Consider the following 19,018-nt stretch of genomic DNA (forward strand, 5'->3'; position numbering starts at 1 on the left):
GTCAGAACTTGTATTCTTGTTGTGTCGTGTTTGTGTTCTTTTCTGTGTTTGATTTGTTTTTGGGTGTGTGAGTTCCCACAGTCAGACCCAGACACTATTCTATACCCCTGACATTAAATGTAATATTAGCTTTTATTTTGTTCCCGGATATTCACAACTACTGTATCTTATGTACCATGACCAGGAACCTTTTGCATATTTGTAATATAAATATATGTTTTAGTCAGTTGAGTTATTCCACAAGTGCAAAGAAAAATTACTTATTAAATTAGTCATTTTGTAGTGCCATTCACATTGTTGCTGAAATAAAGGCATTTGTGAGGTGTTATCAGGTGATGCAGCCTTTAGAAGATGTGGATAAAGTAAAGATACTGTAGTGAGTAGAACATACAGTGGATTTAACACAGCAGTCATTCAGTTCGTGTTTTCATGCAGGTCTGCTTTGGAATAGGAACCCTTTTGACATATAATTGTTTGTTACTAACTCATACCCCTTGAAACTACCTGTGTAGTTCAAAGGAGGATGTTCTCAGGACCTGTGGATGTGAAAGAGATGAAATATTTTTTTTAAGTGCCTGTGTGCATGAGGTTTAAGTGAATAAACAGATAAATAACCACCAGCCCTTGTAGAACGAGTCCTTTTGGCCATGGGCCAAACAGGTAATTCCTCCGGCATAGTTTTTGAAGGGCCACAGCAAGCCAAGCCTGCCTCAGCAGTCAGACTGTCTGCACATTTCTGCCGCTGATGGCATACCAGGAGGCGCCATTTTCCTCTCTGAGACAGACAAGCCGGAGGATCTGATTGGCCTTCCGCCAAAGCGCACTCACAAAGACTCCTTTGACAGCAGGTCAGTCGGTTAACCAAGCAGTAGGCAGAGGGAGAGAGGGATGAGCCAGGAAAAAAACACTTCTTCACCTCTTCACCCTTAAGCTTCATTAAAGGGTTCTTCACACTAAAAAAACAGATGCACTCTCCTGTTTGTCAAAAAATGTAATTTGTTTTTTGAGAGCAAGTTACATTATTGTAGCCTCGTGAGACCGTCCTGATCTCACAAGCTCCAGTTTTCCACTCGCAGATCAGTCTGACATCTTGAGATAGAGAAAATTTGGAGCCGTTCGCCAAACGACCGGGCCAATCAGCGTTGGTTTTGAGGCGGGTTTAGGTGGTGATAGACAGATGGTTTATCCAATCAGCTAACCAGTATTTTCAGCCAGCGGTAGCCCTAATTCTGTTTGCTGCTCGCTAATGCTTTTTTCTCTTGGATCCTTCTTTTGGAATATGGGCCGGGAACCTGAAAGGGTGTCTTTTATTCGTAAATTCTCGTTACACAAACGGCAAATTTCCTTTACCGACATGTTGCTTGCATGCTGAGCTAACGAGCTATGCTTTGCATGCAGCAGCAGGGGCGGGCTTGTGGTTGTATTTTCATACGCTTCGTTGATCTGATTGGTTGATTTGGCCCGTCTATCACCAACATAGGTGATAGACAGATGGTTCATCCAATCAGCTAATCAGTATTTTCGCCCTTTCCCAAAAGTTCTCCAACGGAAAGTTTCCAGATGGATATGCCGAGCAAATGCGAAGCAATCCATCTGGCGGAGTCAGGTTAACATTATTGGCTCTCACTGGGACAACTGGATGCTGGTTACACATCCGTAGACATAGTCTCAGTGTGTGCAATATAATTAATGGGTAAATTTGACCTATGCTTGTATTTATGTTTTATGTGTTGGTCTACATCTTCTGGGACATCCAATGCTGACAAAAGCACGCCTTAGGTATGTAATCATCTGCTAAAACTGACAATAATCATTTAATTAATATTGCCTGCCTGAAATAATATAAAGTAGCCCCAGTGTATAAGATGAAGGTAAAATATGTGTATTCTATGGCAGTATTTAATGCAAACTTGGAGAAATTTCTGAAGTATTTTTGTCGGAATTGGTAGATGTTTTGATTTACAGAGCGAATGGAAATGTTTGAGTATAACATTAATATTGAGTCTGCATTTTGACCAAGATAAATATGCGCTCATCCATTAGCTCATCCTTGTTATGATGCTGATGGAGCCTTACATCTTATATTTTCATCGTAAAGCTGTGTAGGAGCTGACACGGTAGCGCTAAATAGCTGCTGATGTTCTCCTGTGTGCTCCTGCGCTCATTATCTCTCCAGTCCAGGCCTTGCTTCTCTGCTTTCTCCTGCCGCCCATCTCCTCCCCTGTGTACCAGCCGCTTTGCATACGACTGATGTTTAAATGCTGCATTGTTAACTGACGTGGGGTAGCCCTTTGCTGACCCGGGAGGTATTTGCTCGTTTGATCATGGGGCAGCAGTTTTAATGTATTGAAGCAGTGCCGCTCCGTAAAGCCCCTAGTATAAGTGGAGATGGAGGGCGAAGGCAGGACGAGGGATCCATTGGTTGCAGGCCTGACAGTACAGAAGGAAGGTGATTATTAGAATAGCTGTTGGTCAGCAAGGCCAGAGGGGACGCTGCTGACCCTGCACTTCCACTTATGACGCGATGGTGGGTGTTGGTATTCCAGGGGTGTGTTGCGAGGGCTGTGGCAAAGACAGAGAACAGAGCTCCATTCGATTTTTGTGTTTTTCTATTAGGGTTTGAATATTTTCATGAAAGTTTCTTTCAGTCTTTGTTCTGTGGTTTCTCTTTTTTTATTATTTGTCCTCCTGTTGTCTGATCTGCATCCTCTAAAATGGACCTCCCACCGCAGCCCTTAGCCATGAGGCCTTTTATATACCCAGACAAAGGTTTTGTTATTGCCTTTTACATCCAGCCATCAATTCAACCTACAGTCAACCCTACAGTTAAGTTCTTGGCCTTAGTTTGTCACAAAGACTGGAAGAAGTTAACCGAAAGGCCCAGTGTCAGTGAAAACCACCTTGCCTTTACATCTGTGTCACTGGGCACAAGAATCCCACTTCGCCAGCTGACAACACAACAGAAAGAAGTGTTAAGGAAAAAGCAAAAACAATGACACAAACTGTGTACAAGTTTGTGTTTACACCTTGGGACCTGTGTATGAAGACCCTGCTGGCGCTGAAGCTAACCAGGCTCTGGCCCCTCAAAAGAAAATATTGAACACCCATATACCCTTCTAGCCCTTTTCCTTACCCTTCTTTGCCCTTTTTCTCTTTCTATCCTCTCCTTTTCTCTTTGGTTTGTTTCTTGTGGGAAGTCTCTTAGAGCGGCACTGACCATAGATACCAGGGGAAAAAAACAGTAAAAAAAAAAAAAAAAACACTTCGCTCAACTTGATCATTAATATTTGATCGACAGTTCCTCCCATGAATTTCCAATAGCATTCCATATCGGGCTTGTGATGTGCTGAAAGTAAGGCTACAGATGGAGATGTCCACATGTGTTATGCTTGTAAGTTTGTCAGCCTTGCAAATGTCACAGAGTCAGATGTATCTTGTCTTTTGATGTTCACAACACTAAGCATGTCATCGTATCATTAAGGTATATCTTTGCCTTTATATTCCCTTCTGAATAATCATGTTAACATGCTTTAGGTGAGCTCTTTCGTTTTTCTATCTATGTGAAGCACCATGGGTCCTCTTGAGATCTCACAACTGTATTCTGCAAATATGGATTGGCTCTTGCATTTACAAAAGTCCCAAAGCAGCCCAACTGCCCCTTGACTTTTGAACCACAGTTCACAGGAAAGCAGAGGTGAAGCAACAATCTGCATCTCTCATGGTGCCTCACGCCCACGCTGCTGCTGAGAAAGAGTAAGAATGCCACATGAGTTTACCTCAAGCGGTGGAAGAAGAGAAAATGAATTGAAGGAATCTTTCAGGCTGTCATCGCCGGCCCTTAAAAGTTTTTCTTCGTCTCTTTCTGTTGCTCCCTATCTTTTCCCATTTGTTTGCTTCTTTGTTTAGTCTTCCCTTTTTCCTCCTCCTCTTTTTTTTTTTTTTTTTTTTTTTTGCAAAAGGCTGACCCTGCATGGCTGCGGGCCCCTGATTAGTAGAGCTTCAGAGCGCAGAGTCTATTGACCGGGCCTCCAAAGCAGTAAGCACATGTAGCAGGAGCAACAAGTCAATAACGCTGTTGCTGTAACCATCCCTGTCACACTGGTGGCTCCCCCCCCACACACACACACACACACACACACATTCCAAGTGCTTATTTTTCATGTGTTGGGGGAGAGATATGAAGGGGAGGCAGGCAATCATGAGCAAATCAGTGTCACTCAGACGGCCTGGTGTGCACACTTGCTCTTTTTCTTTCATATCTGCCTTTTTCTTTTTATAAACCTCTTTTCTCCGTTCAGGCCATCTGGGTTTGGCTTCAACGTTGGTTAACTGGTCATTTCCTCCATGTAAAAAAACTGTTGCTTGAGTTTATTCTGAACCGTTATCTAACTTCCCTTTCTCATCTTTCCCTGCTCGACTCCTCCCCTCTTTCCCCTCTCTCAGGCTCTCTCAGCTTAGACATAGGGAATAGGGAAGCTAGTCTGCAAATTTAATGGAGCAGCATGGATTATTTAGACTGACTAAAGCCTCCCTTGTAGTGTCAAATGGGGGGGTTGTGGGATGACATTATACCCCTACATTCTCTCTCTCTCTCTCTCTCTCTCTCTCTCTCTCTCTCTCTCTCTCTCTCTCTCTCTCTCTCTCTCTCTCTCTCTCTTCTTTCTTTCTTTCTTTCTTTCTTTCTTTCTTTCTTTACACATCTTACCTGCTGGATAAACCACTCTGTACCTGCATGTCCAAACAAGGCAGATCTGATGGTTCACATAATCCTTAATTGTACTGTGTTATTTCACACCAGATTGCCAGACGCGTTCCCCTAGGTTTTCACACGTTTTACTCAACACCCTGTGATGCAGACACACACACACATGCAAAATTGCACTCGCACACATGCACGTATACAGTAGTTTGACATTGTGACCTTTGGCTGACTTAGTCCTTCCATACCTGCAGGACAGAGCAAGGTGTGTGAGTTGCCCGACGGGCATGAGTTCAAGTTCAAGGCAAGTTCATGTCTTCTTCTCTTCGCTCACCTGTGGCCCTGATATGAAACCCTGGCTTGGTTAGTCTGCATTCTGTCCACACTGACATACAAATGTGACCTTTAACCTCTGGAGACCAACACAGGAAAGCAGCTTTAGTCGTTTTCTTTACTGGCGGACTTCCTGCTGTCCTAGATATGTGATCTGTGGCAGATTGAGACTAAATTAACAACTCCACATGAAGAGAGGTCAGCCTTCCACTTTATTCCCCATTTCACTAATTATGGAAGTCTATTGCTGTCATACCTAACTATTACATTACCCTAGTGCCTTCACTATACTAAAATGGCCGTCGTAAAGACACCATCTGTACCACTCAGTGACATTTGTGTGTTTTCAGAAATGTTTTAAGTGACCTTATTTTGACTCAACCCGAGCATTCAGTTCTCTATACTCCTCGTACATTTGTCAAATGCATCATTATTTAAAATGCAGATTCTTATAAGCAGCACGGAAAATACAAAAGAAAGGGAGACATTGTTTCTTTTTTATGGATGGGTTTAACATCCATGAAAAAGAACATCTTATAATGCATAGTTTACCACAGTCTTTTAAAGTAACTTTGATTGTATGTGGGCTGCTAATCCAGACTTGTGTGTATAATCATGTAACAGTCTACTTATGTCACTTGTAATGGTTCTGTAAACCAGTATTATGTTTTCTTTTGTGCATTAAACATGGATGTAGGCACAGATGCACACTTTTGAGAGACTGGTGATGTGAACAAACTTTGTCATAGAAAATTTTTTATTTTTCAACTTACATGTGAAAGAATGTTTGCAGGCCAAAGATGGATTTTGACTTGGCGAGTGCAAGCTCTTTGTACATGTGTATAAGAAGTGCGTGCGTGCGTGCGTGCGTGCGTGCGTGCGTGCGTGCGTGCGTGCGTGCGTGCGTGCTGGTGGGCAGTATTGCAACATCTGTATCCACGCACAGGATGCAGAACTAAAACCACACGGGACTTGAAGCAAATATTTGGAGAGTTGATTTAAAATGGCAAACAAACACCACGCGGAGGAGCTTCCTTACCAGTTAGTAAAAAAGACTCAGACATAAACACTAATATCCTCATTGCTTCTTGTCGTGGAATCCTAAACAGACGTCTCTTTAGGCCCAAAGAGTTGGAAGCATTTATCTGATGAATGGTTTTGTTTTGAGAGGAACCCAGTTTAAGGCTCGAAATGAAACTGTCGTGACAAGTCCTTTATGGAAGTCTTTTGTGTTGTGATTATTTTTTACACTGCGATTCCAAAAATCTCATCAGTAAGCTTGAAGAGGTCAGGTCAAATTTCACAACAGTAGAGATGGTGTTAGTTGTCAGATGTGTTACTCCCTGCTCACCCAACACAAACGGTAACAGAAAAACATCTTAGTGTATTTCCATAAAAGTAACAACAATAAAAGCACTCACTTTGAAAAGTTATGCTCAGAAAAAGCTGTGCAATAATTAGTTTAAAAAAAAAACACTGTGTGATGCATAAGCAGTCTCTTTCCTCCCAATCTGTGTCACTATGTTGTACCAGTAACAAAGCATGCAGATGCCATTAACCATTGCCTCAGGTGTCCTATGCTCCCTAAGCATCCCAGCTCTACATCTTCTGTCTTTTTTCTTCTTTACTGAAAGTGAGCAGTACTGTGCACACATGATTTATGTGCTTTAATGAGATTTCAATACTGAACAAACAATAAAAAATTATGGACATCATAGTTTTGGGGCTTACAGCCCTTAATGACTAATGTTACGCCCATTTTCACCGAGGCCAGTAATCGGATCTACAGCTGGCCCTTGCAGAATGTGTACAAGGGGGATTGTGCGTTTTGGGAATTCTTAGCACAAAGTAGAAATTGTGAGGAATGTCAAGTTATCAGGGTTTAGGAATAGTTTTAGTTGTAGTGGAAATCCAGACATACTGTGAGCAAACCAAGCAACACAACACTGAGCACAAATGGGTTTGTTCACCAAGTAATGGATCTGGATTTCCTTTCCATCCCAGGCAAACTTGAGTGACCATGACAGAGGAAACTTCATCACCCACAATAGTTTGAATCACATAACACCATCCTACTCCTTGTATGCATGGGTTTCCTCCCTGATGAGTTAAACATTTACTCGAATATCATAATATAATTTCAGAGCTACAATATTATCCAATACAGAATACCTGTAGCACTTAATTATTTTTTCAATCGTGCATTGTTTAACACCATTAAAAGCCCTGTCTTTCTACTTATTTTTGGACTTAGTACAATTACCGTTTGTTACTGCAGTGACAACCAGCTAATTATAAGGGGCTAATTATAATTCCTTATTAGTCAAATATTCAGATCATCTAATTGTGAGCTCCTACGCATTGAATCCCATAATAGTGAGTACACATGAACTGATGTGATTACAGAAGCCTTGAGTAAGGTTGTGTTCATCATCCTACGTTGACAATAATACAGTAAATACGGGCTGTTGACATGCTCCTGTAGACTATCAAGCAGTGACGTGACAAGCACACAGGGTAAACATAGTAAAAAAACTTCCTATCACCGCACCCCTCCAGCAAGAGTGAGAGAAGTAGAAACAGGATTTAAGAAAAGATAGAAAAGGTGAGTGAAAAATAAGCAATATCACTGAATGAATGGACCGAATGTCCGAGAGAGGGGACAAAAGGAGGACACAGATGAGGATAGAGATAGATAGGGATGGCAGAGGAGGGCGAGGGTTCAGGCAGGTAACCAGGCGGGGGAATTATCTGTGTATGTATTGAGCTCAGAAAGCCACCTGTACATCACACCGGAATGAGGAGGAGAAGCTGCAGCAGCTACGGAAATTGCTGCCGGCAAAAAAAGTTCTTAAAAATTCCAGACACCGTTGCAATGTTTGGTTACACTTTACTTGAAGGTATCTACATAAGAGTGACATGACACTGTCATGGACATCTCATAAACATTATAAACAAGTCATAAACATTTATGACATAACGCTTCTTTTATTAAGTGTCATTCGGTTAGGGTTAAAACACAACGCCTGGGATGGGCACTGCAAGGGGCAAGGGCACAAGGGGACTACTGGTGTGAAAAAGTTTGGACACACCTCATTCAATCCGTTTCCTTTATTTTTATGACTATTTACATTGTAGATTCTCACTGAAAGCATCAAAACTATGAATGAACACATATGGAATTATGTACTTAACAAAAAAGTGAAATAACTGAAAACATGTCTTATATTCTAGTTTCTTCAAAGTAGCCACCCTTTGCTCTGATTACTGATTTGCACACTCTTGGCATTCTCTTGATGATCTTCAAGAGGTAGTCACCTGAAATGGTTTTCCAACAGTCTTGAAGGAGTTCCCAGAGATGCTCAGCACTTGTTGGCCCTTTTGCCTTCACTCTGCGGTCCAGCTCACCCCAAACCATCTTGATTGGGTTCAGGTCTGGTGACTGTGGAGGCCAAGTCATCTGGCGCAGCACTCCATCACTCTACTTCTTGGTCAAATAGCCCTTACACAGCCTGGAGGTGTGTTTGGGGTCATTGTCCTGTTGAAAAATAAATGATGGTCCAACTAAACGCAAACCAAATGAGATGGCATGTCGCTGCAGGATGCTGTGGTAGCCATGCTGGTTCAATATGCCTTCAATTTTGAATAAATCCCCAACATTGTCACCAGCAAAGCACCCCCACCCCATCACACCTCCTCCTCCATGCTTCACGGTGGGAACCAGGCATGTAGTATCCATCCGTTCACCTTCTCTGCGTCGCACAAAGACACGGCAGTTGGAACCAAAGATCTCAAATTTGGACTCATCAGACCAAAGCACAGATTTCCACTGGTCTAATGTCCATTCCTTGTGTTTCTTGGCCCAAACAAATCTCTTCTGCTTGTTGCCTCTCCTTAGCAGTGGTTTCCTAGCAGCTATTTGACCATGAAGGCCTGATTCGCGCAGTCTACTCTTAACCGTTGTTCTAGAGATGTGTCTGCTGCTAGAACTCTGTGTGGCATTCATCTGGTCTCTAATCTGAGCTGCTGTTAACTTGCGATTTCTGAGGCTGGTGACTCAGATGAACTTATCCTCAGCAGCAGAGGTGACTCTTGGTCTTCCTTTCCTGAGGCGGTCCTCATGTGAGCCAGTTTTGTTGTAGCACTTGATGGTTTTTGCGACTGCACTTGGGGACACATTCAAAGTTTTCGCAATTTTCTGGACTGACTGACCTTCATTTGTTAAAGTAATGATGGCCACTCGTTTCTCTTTACTTAGCTGATTGGTTCTTGTCATAATATGAATTCTAACAGTTGTCCAATAGGGCTGTCGGCTGTGTATCAGCCTGACTTCTGCACAACACAACTGATGGTCCCAACCCCATTAATAAGAAGAAGGAAGGAAGAAATTCCACTAATTAACCCTGACAAGGCACACCTGTGAAGTGAAAACCATTTCAGGTGACTACCTCATGAAGCTCATTGAGAGAACACCAAGGGTTTGCAGTACTATCAAAAAAGCAAAGGGTGGCTACTTTGAGGAATCTAAAATATAAGACATGTTTTCAGTTACTTCACACTTTTTTGTTAAGTACATAATTCCATATGTGTTCATTCATAGTTTTAATGCCTTCAGTGAGATCTACAATGTAAATAGTCATGAAAATAAAGAAAACGCATTGAATGAGGTGTGTCCAAACTTTTGGCCTGTGTACTGTATGTATGTATGTATATATGTATGTATGTATGTATGTATGTATGTATATATATATATATATATATATATATATATATATATATATATATATATATATATATATATATATATACATACATACATACATACATACATACATACATACAGAGTTATGTAAATAAATAGCTCGGCGTCGCAATACAAAAGAAATTCTATCCCAATATTAAAAAATATATATTGTATAACCTCAAAATAAGTAAATAAAAACATTTAAAGGGTCCAAAATACTGTCTGAATTACTTGCCCTTGAGGTTAAAAAATACACATACCATTAAAAATTTGTAATAAGGGCTGTGTTTAAAAGTGCTTAAAAAGTAAAAAGTGCCACACAATAAATAACCATGCATAAATGCATAAAACCAATGGCATGTGTATTATTAGGCTTCATGTGTCATGTCAGTGTCATGACACAGTCATGTGGTCATGACAGCGTCATGTCACTCTTTAGATACCTTCAAGTAAAGTGTTACCCAATGGCTCTTTTTCTTTCACAACTCTGTCCCTTTTCCATTTCCCTCTCCATCTCATTTTCTCTCATTTCTTAACTGTATTTTTTTTTATCTCACATACTCTTGCATATACTATCCTCCCATGCTGAATTTCCTACTTTTTACCTTCTTCTCTCCATCCCTCCTCTCTCTCAGTCTTCTTCTTCTTCCCTCGTTCTCTTCCTCCTTGCAACACTTTTCTGAGAGAGAACTGGGTCCCAGTCTAGGCTGCTGCTGGCCACAGTTGTTAGCCGCCAAATAAAAAATGGATGAACTTGTAGAGCCCCGGTGCTGTTCTCCTGTATCAAGTTGGTAGAAAGAGGGGAAGTAAAGTAGGAGACACAGAGAGAGAGAGAGAGAGAGAGAGAGAGAGAGAGAGAGAGAGAGAGAGAGAGAGAGAGAGAGAGAGAGAGAGAGAGAATCAGGCTGACATAAAATACCTTGCCTAGACCACGTCCTCCAAATAAAAACCTGTCCATCTTTTATGTCAGTTTTCTCAGTTGTGAAAAAAGTATTTTTTTTGTCGATACAGGTCAAAAAAAGGCCTGTGTCTTTTTTAGGGATCAATAAACTCAACTAAATCTTTTTCAACTTGGAAATAAGTTTCATATTTTGTTAAAAGAAAAAAAATTGTAAAAACAATTTGTCCAATGTTGTTAGCTGTTTTCAGCATTTCATTGTTTAATGACCCCCCCAAGCACTTTATAGACTTCAGATTTATTTACATACATAATTGATTTTAATGAAAAATTTAATTATGCACTAGAGCTGCAGCGACAAGTCGAGCAAGTAATTTTGCCCAGTAGAAATTGCCAGACATTTGACTTTTCCAGGTTTTCAAATGTGAGAATTTTCCTCATTTCTCTGTTTTATATCATTTTTAAAGATGATGGTTGGTCAGATAAAACAAACCGTTTAAAGGCGTCGCCTGGGATCTTAGTGACTAATGATTTTTTTTTGTGCCATTTTTCACTATTTTGGGATATTTTGTAGATCAAACGATTCATCAGAAGATTAATTGATAATGAAAATAATTGTTACTTGCCATCCGCAAATCATATATTTAAATACAAGCCTGTTTTACTATATTAATACCTTGACCTTTGTTCTTTACATTTAGATCACAGACTGTATCTTTATAAAAAATAGATAACATGAAGGGAAAACATGATTTGTGTGATTTGTGTTGGAAATGTATCAATATAGTATTGCATCATTGTACATGGTCACTAACGGACCGAAGTGTGAGCGTGGGAGTGTTAAGGTGTGGGCAAGTTCCTAAATATAGTTTGTCTATAAGAAATTACATGATGTTGGGGACTCTAAATAATTACACCTAACAGCTTTCAATTAAAGACCTTCTCCAGCTGTGTGTGTGTGTGTGTGTGTGTGTGTGTGTGTGTGTGTGTGTGTGTGTGTGTGTGTGTGTGTGTGTGTGTGTGTGTGTGTGTGTGTGTGTGTGTGTGTGTGTGTGTGTGTGTGTGTGTGCGTGCGCTTCTACAATGAAACATTTATTTGTATTAGTATGTGATAACAAGCATTAGTTAGGGCTTACCCCCACCAGCGTTCCACCTCCATGTCCATCACTCAAATCATTTGTGAACACATTGATCCTTCCCTCTCTCCTCCCCCCTTCTCCCCCTCTCCTCTCCCATGCTGGATATTCCCAGGGTTTGGAGGGAGGAGAGCCAGAATGGCTCAGACAGCCATTGATTTTTATTTTATTGGTCTACTAGTGGAAAGAGGAGGGATAGGGGAGGGCCTGAGAGATGCAGCTCTGCAACTTAAGTTTGTTCTTAGTGGAGACTGTGTGTGTGTGTGTGTGTGTGTGTGTGTGTGTGTGTGTGTGTGTGTGTGTGTGTTTTAAGGTGGGTTGGGCCTATCTGCTTATGTCTGTCTGTTTTTGTTTTGGGGTGGTGTTATCTGTCTGTCTGAGAGGTGTGTGTGTGTGTGTGTGTTTGTGCGTGTGTGTGTGTGCGTGTGTGTGTGCATGTCCAGCCACCTCTGAGAGCTATCAAAAGCTGTGTGTGCGCGTGCGATCGTGCATGTGTGTATGTGCACGTGTGTCTGTGTACACGTGTATCTATGTGCACACCCTTGTGTGTTCAGTGCGTCATTGAAGGGACTGGGGTATCTGGGGCACTGATGGAGCTGGCGCTAGGGAACTGGACCCACACACACACACACACACACACACACAGCTGAGGTGTATCCCTGTGCTCATTAGAGCTGGTAATAAGGCTGTGTTGCTGGAGGAGGAGGGAAAAAACAGGGAAAGGAAGAGAGGGAGGGAGGAAGAGGGTTGGAAAGGGGGAAAAAAACGGGAGATTTTAAATTTTAATAACACTGGTACGATTTTGTAAATCTTTCCTGACAGAAAAGTCCTCATTATTTTCATCTGTCTCCGAGGAGCCTCTCCTCCAGCTCTGCCTCTGCGGGTAAACGGACTCTCTCTCTCTCTCTCTCTCTCTCTCTCTCTCTCTCTCTCTCTCTCTCTCTCTCTCTTTCTTTTCTCACTCATCTCTCTATTTCTGTCTCCACTCTTTTTCTCTCTAGTTTTTTACTCTCAGCTGTTTTATTGTCCATTTCTGTCCTTCCTGCTTGCTTTATTTTTTTGCTCACCTTTGCTCTCTCTCTCTCTCTCTCTCTCTCTCTCTCTTTTTTTTCTAACATTAATGCTATATTTCCATCTAGTAAGGTGTTAGCTGACTGGCTGCCTGCGATGAAGGAACATCAGGAGCCAATAGAACAACCAGTATCATGTGCTGTTATCGGCTGGCGTCTTAGTTACAGTTACTGTTGGTCTCTTCACATATCATTTTTTTTTCCCCAAATGTGGGGTGAGACAGAGAAAATACTTGGGGATCATAGTACGATAGTAGGGAGGGAGAGGGGTAAAGGTAAACCTTCTCAAACTTGGTGTGTCAGAGTGTGTGTATGTGTGTAAGCATGTACGTCTGCACCCTTGGACGTGCGCTGTGTGCATCACTCACACATCCCCAAACCTTCCCCTCCACAGACACACACACACACACACACACGCACACCTCACCCCCCACCTCTATGTCAAGTGTCAAAGCTGGAGGATGGATCCGGTTTGATAAGTTCTGTTCTGTCTGGCCACGTGTCAGGATGGGATCAACCATACGGCAGAGGAAAACCATGTTCTTCACTCTCCCACATCCCAAATTTATTTTTGGAGGGGGGGGGGGTGTCAAGGGGGGCAGGTATTTGTGAGATAAGTTTTATTGTAGCAGCTTCTGTTGCCAGAGGAATTAAACGGAAACTAAAATGACTTTTACTTTAGAAGCTCATTTGACTAGTGAGCTCATCGTAATGTGCTTTGCTAGGTATGGAACATAAATCTGTAGATTAAATCTACATAGTGACATCATGCAGATGAGTTGTCCAGAGGATTATGAAAATGATCTGTCCCCTGGGATTTTCTTTCTTATAGACACCAGTTTTTATGAGGAATGGAAAAAAGATTAAATATACAATTGAAAAAAATAACTTCATTGGTTGTTTTTTTTGTACCACCATGTATTGATTTGTATCACTTTGTCTGATTATAATAGAAAAAGACTAATTTCCTGTCCAAGCTATGATGTAACATAAGTAGTGACTTTCCTCTGGATTTTAATATCCCTGCTCCTCAAGCTGTCAGAGAAAAAGACTGTGGCTCTCTGCAGTTACTGTCACAGGCTCTATTTCTTAGCGTACGTGCGTGCGTGCATGACCTTTGGTTCATAACCTTTACAAGATCTTGTAGTTGTGTAGTTTCACTTAAATTATTGCAACATTAGAAAAGAGTGAAGTTATGATTACTGGTTTAGTATCCTTTTGTTGCTCACAGTGGATCAAACATACACACAGCTACTTTAGAGTTTGAGTTGTGGCTTGAGAAGATTGAATTTAACCTTAAAAGTTTTTAGTTGGGCAGTACTACATTTGCATCACGCTTCTTTTTAAGGGTTTGAGTTGCCGCAAACAAGATCAGCTACTTTACATTAGACTTCAAGATGTGGTTTGTTAGGATTGGTGTACAGAGAATCAGTTAAGGTCAAAATGAGTATTTTTTAGAATGTCTGTCCCCTGAGAAAAAGTTCTTAAATCGCAGCACTGTCACATTCCTTACTGCTTTGAACATTTAAGCGTTTGAAGTTATTCAGCGTTGTTTGCCACCAAATCAGACTCCTTTTAATGAATGCCATTTTAACAGAATTGAACACCCCCACCCCACCCCCTCTCTCTCCTAGCACCCGGGCTCCCCATCCACGAGGCTAAAACTAACTTCCTTTTCGTTTTTCCGCCCCCAGGCCTCCAGTCGCCTTCCCCTCTTTTCCCCAGCTGAAAAATTAACAAACAACACAAAGCGATCTGGATTCTCCCAACACACTGATACACACACACATGTACACACAAGCACCTCCTCAGGGGTATTTGGCTGGGATAAATAATCATGGTAAATAATGAATGTCAATTAATAGGGGGAGACGTGGCCTTGCTAAGCATGCTTTGATTAGTGTTTCAGTGGGATCTCCTCCCCAGCTGGCTTCAGCCAATCATCTCCGCCTCATCCTAGCATCCCACTACTGCTCCAACTCTTACCGCGACATAGACATGTGGGCATATGACATATGCAGTTCTGAGGTTTTTATTTTTATTACTCTGTTTTTTGCGTAGGGTGAAAAAACAAAAGTAGCAGCGCTTAAGACATGAGCAGGATATACAAATATACCATAACTGTGTGCACAAGACATGGTTTACTGTATACAGCATGACACAACATGATAATGTTGATAATAACGCATTTATTCAAGGATAAACTGTCTACTTATAAAGCAGTGCTACTTACAAACGATAGTTGTAATGAGCTCTCTGGTGTTATCCAGTGAGAGCATTATAGTACATCAGTGGAAAGTGTCTTTTTCTTGTTCACGGTGTGTCACAAGTGATTGGTTATAGTTTTCAGGATTTTTGTTTGTGGCTGGAGAGTCCTTTTTTCAAGGGAGTTGCAAAAAGCATGCACAAAGGAAATAGAAAGACGCAAGCATAAAAGCAGTACTGTGATACCTTATTTTGTCGTTTCTTCCATAGCCGTGGGTTTTAAACTAAGTGTTGAGGCTACTGCAGGTCCGAGCTGGTGGACTGGAGAAGGCTGTGAGCTTGACTGGTGTGTCGAGCTCAGACTTGAGCTTTAGAGGGTAGCAGGGTGACTGAGCAACCCCCCCTCAGTGATAAATGGCCACAGCATGGGCTATTCATCTCCTGCTTAGAGAAGTGGACAGTGCCCCCCTCCTCGGCCTCTCCGCCACCCCTCCACATGTCAGCAAATGTGATAATTCTCTCATTTGTCAGGAGCAGCGGAGGGTTCGGAGTGTGTGTGTGTGTGTGTGGGTGTGGGTGTGGGTGTGGGTGGGTGCCCGTGCACGTGTAGTGATGCAAACTCGGGAGAATTTAGGGAACACGCACGTGAGATGCTCACACTCTTGATGATTAGGCCTGCAACCCCTCTGCACACCAGCACACACTCCCTCTCTCTAGCCCTCCTTTCCCAGCTTTGTGTTTTTTTGGTTCAAAGCCCCCCTCTTGTCAAGTTTACTTAGGTCACAGTGGGAAAATTTAAATGTGCAAAAGAGTGAGTCGTTTTATGGCAAATTCCATCAGTAATTCAGTGATTTTATTACCTCCAGGAGACTACTGAGCCACTTCTTCCACTTTATTGTGCAAATAAAGTTTTAAACCGGTTTGTGCGTGTGTTTTGTGTGTCATTCTTCAAGTGTTTTGCTCTGTTTTGTGTGTGTGTGTGTGTGTTTGTGCGTGTGCACACGTCTGTATGACCTTTTTACAGAGGCTATGAGTGTGTTTGCGAGTCCGAAATTATTTGTCATTTCAGCTGCACAAAAGCGTTGCAGTTTGGAAATATTTTATGTGTGTGTGTGTGTGTGTGTGTTTTACACTCCCATGCCAGTGATTGTATACCAGTAAATACCATGTATGCTGACCTCATGGTAGCTATTAAACATGATAAGCCTCCAGTTGATGGCTGGTCATTTAGTTTGCACATAAACATGTGACTGTTTTACGTGTTCTCTGAGGACACAATATGACTTCTGTGAACCCTGCCTGATCTCTCTCTCTCTCTCTCTCTCTCTCTCTCTCTCTCTCTCTCTCTCTCTCTCTCTCTCTCGCTCTCTGTCTGTCTCTCTCTCTGCAGGATCATCCAGAATCGTGTCCTGGTCTTCATCCTCGGAGCCATCATCCTTCTCACCATCATCCTGGCCATCTATTTCAATGTGCGGGGCCACTGATCTCCCCTCTACACACATACACGCACACTCGCTCCTCCCCTGACACAAATACAAACACACACACACGTGTGATTAATAGCGACAAAAGCGTTGTTCTGCTGTAATTAGGACAAATGGTCCCCATGAATCACTGTTTCCAAAGCCTGACAGCGAGCTTTTTTTTCTCCATCTTTCTCTTTTCCTGTTTGCTGTCTCTTTCTTTTTATCCCTCTCTACCTTTTTTTTCCCACTTTGCGCTTCCCTTTCTCTCTTTCTTCTTCTTCTTTCTTTTCTCGTCTCAGTTTAGTTCTCTCAGGCTTTGTCAGGCTCTCTCACACATCTCCAGAGTCAAAAGTAGAAGGAAATGTTTTTATGATAGTTAATATTTCCATGGTGTTGTCCTCAGCATGTTTCTGCAGCCCATCCTGTCCCAAAGGGAACAAGGCCTGTTTTTTTTTTTTTTTTTTTTTTTTTTTGTAACTCAAAGCAGAATTAGATATGTAGATTATTATTTCCTTGTGATGGAGGTGGGTCAAGTGTTATTCAGGATGAGTGTGTGGCATGCATGAGAAACCGAGACAAAGACAGGTATAAGAGTGCACACATGTATGTTCGCATGTGCATGAGTGACAGTCATGGATTGGGGGCCCACACTGTGTTTGTTATTAACACCAACAGTAGAGACACGCGCTGTAGTATGTATGAGTTTCTGTAACTAAATGATTCAGATGGTCTTCATGTAACCATACGAAGCACAGAGGACAGTGCCTTCAGATAAGATATGCTGTTCACACTCATTTCTTTAAAAAGCTCAGCAGAGCCCAAAATAGACGGAGTGGCACAGCCTGGAAAAGAGAGCATGCACATGAAAAGGTTGAGGTCAGTTCAACTTCAGTCTATCAAGGTGAAAGGGATGTTTGTTTTTTCGATTACTGCATTCAGGAAAGGATATATGACTATTTCAATAAAATTTTGAGATTGAGAAAATAACATAAAAATCTACTGTTTTTAATGCAAAAGGGAACTGACCCCAACCTTAGCACATACATAAACACAATGCAGAGAACGGTTTATTCACACATCATGACTAGCTTTAAAATCCACATTTGGTATAATTCCCCTGCAGCTCCCAAACACAGATTTTAACAACTCATTCCTGCAGACTTTTTAATGTATCTATCATTGTGGGAAATTATAGGCTGTATGTACTAACATTTGAAATCTACATCATGTATAGTGTTTTGCTCTCAATGCAAGTGATTCTGTTACTATTTATTTATAAATGCAATTAATGTTTCTGTGTTAGAACTGTATATTTTATGAACTTTAAAGGTATTCAGAATTATCATTAACCACATGTTTTCTTTTCTTGATTTTTGGGTGTTCAGTGATTAGACTGTAAAATGCAGACTGCACACAAGGACCAACTGAAATGTGTGGATTTCAAGTTTTGTGTCTTGAAGGTTGTTTTTTTTTCTTCTGTTCTTATAAATGGATCTAACTTGTTTTAGAACTGGCACTTTTTGTTCTACATTTTTCTTGTCAAGTTCTGAAGATTGTGATGCAGTCCTTGTTTCTGTGTTTATCTGTACGCTGACTTATGATGTGATACATTGAAGAAAAAAAACAGTGTGTGTGAGTTTACTGCTGTTTAATTCTTCAGGGGAAAGCCATTCTTCAGGGGGTCTTGGAAAATCTAAATTTAAGAGCATATTTGGAGAATTTTCAGATGTCGAGCTACATGAAGGTAAAGCTGTGCACACCGCACGCGTGCACACACACACACACACACACACACGTATTGGAGTGTGCATGGGTCTCCTGTGGTCGGTGTGGTGGTTCCCAGCGAGGACATTTACTATTCTGTTTCAGGGCCACGGTCTTCATTTTCGAAGATGCGGGGGTGTCGGGGTGGTGAGCCCCCGAACACCTCCCAACAACCACCATTTCACAGGCCCTCAGTAGCTGCAGCGCCGCCGTCTGCTTCAAAGCCTCAAATTAATGGCCAACAAAATAGTGTGCCTCTGACCGTCCCACGCGGGGCCGACCCACCAAGACTTATCATTAAAGTGCAGGAATAATGAAAAAAGGAAGGAAGCAAAGAGGAGGGAGAAGGAAGGAAGTGAACAAGGTAGCATGAAGGTAGGGGGGTGAGGGGGGGTGAAATCCCTGGCAGTTTGACAAACCTCATCTGGTAATGACCCTCAGTGATTGTTTTTTTCACCCTGTGTGTGTGTGTGTGTGTGTGTGTGTGTGTGTGTGTGTGTGTGTGTGTGTGTGTGTGTGTGTGTGTGTGTGTGTGTGTGTGTGTGTGTGTGTGTGTGTGTGTCTGCATGTGCAGCCTATCTACGTGCCAATGTGCTCTCTTCTCCTCCTCTCTCTTTCTGTCTTTCTCTCCCTCCCCATCCCCTCTTGCTACCCCCGTCTCTCTACCTCTCCTGCCACCTTTTCTCCTCCTCCCAGTCCTCCC

The 19,018-nt window shown here is 41.9% G+C and overlaps 1 protein-coding gene across 2 annotated transcripts in view; it reads left to right on the forward strand.

The window, feature by feature from the left end:
* Positions 1-18,192, forward strand: part of vti1a (vesicle transport through interaction with t-SNAREs 1A) — a 120,742-nt gene extending 102,550 nt beyond the window's left edge. Inside the window, exon 8 of one of the 2 annotated variants that reach the window (XM_028567908.1) lies at positions 16,476-18,192. In XM_028567908.1, the coding sequence (XP_028423709.1) occupies positions 16,476-16,569 (94 nt within the window). In that variant the 3' untranslated portion in view covers positions 16,570-18,192. The remainder of the gene's footprint in view (positions 1-16,475) is intronic. The other variant, XM_028567909.1, reaches the window with a different exon arrangement.
* The last annotated feature ends 826 nt before the right edge of the window (positions 18,193-19,018 follow it).

This window comes from Perca flavescens, chromosome 21 (genome assembly GCF_004354835.1).
Source record: "Perca flavescens isolate YP-PL-M2 chromosome 21, PFLA_1.0, whole genome shotgun sequence".
Taxonomy (NCBI): Eukaryota; Metazoa; Chordata; class Actinopteri; order Perciformes; family Percidae; genus Perca; species Perca flavescens.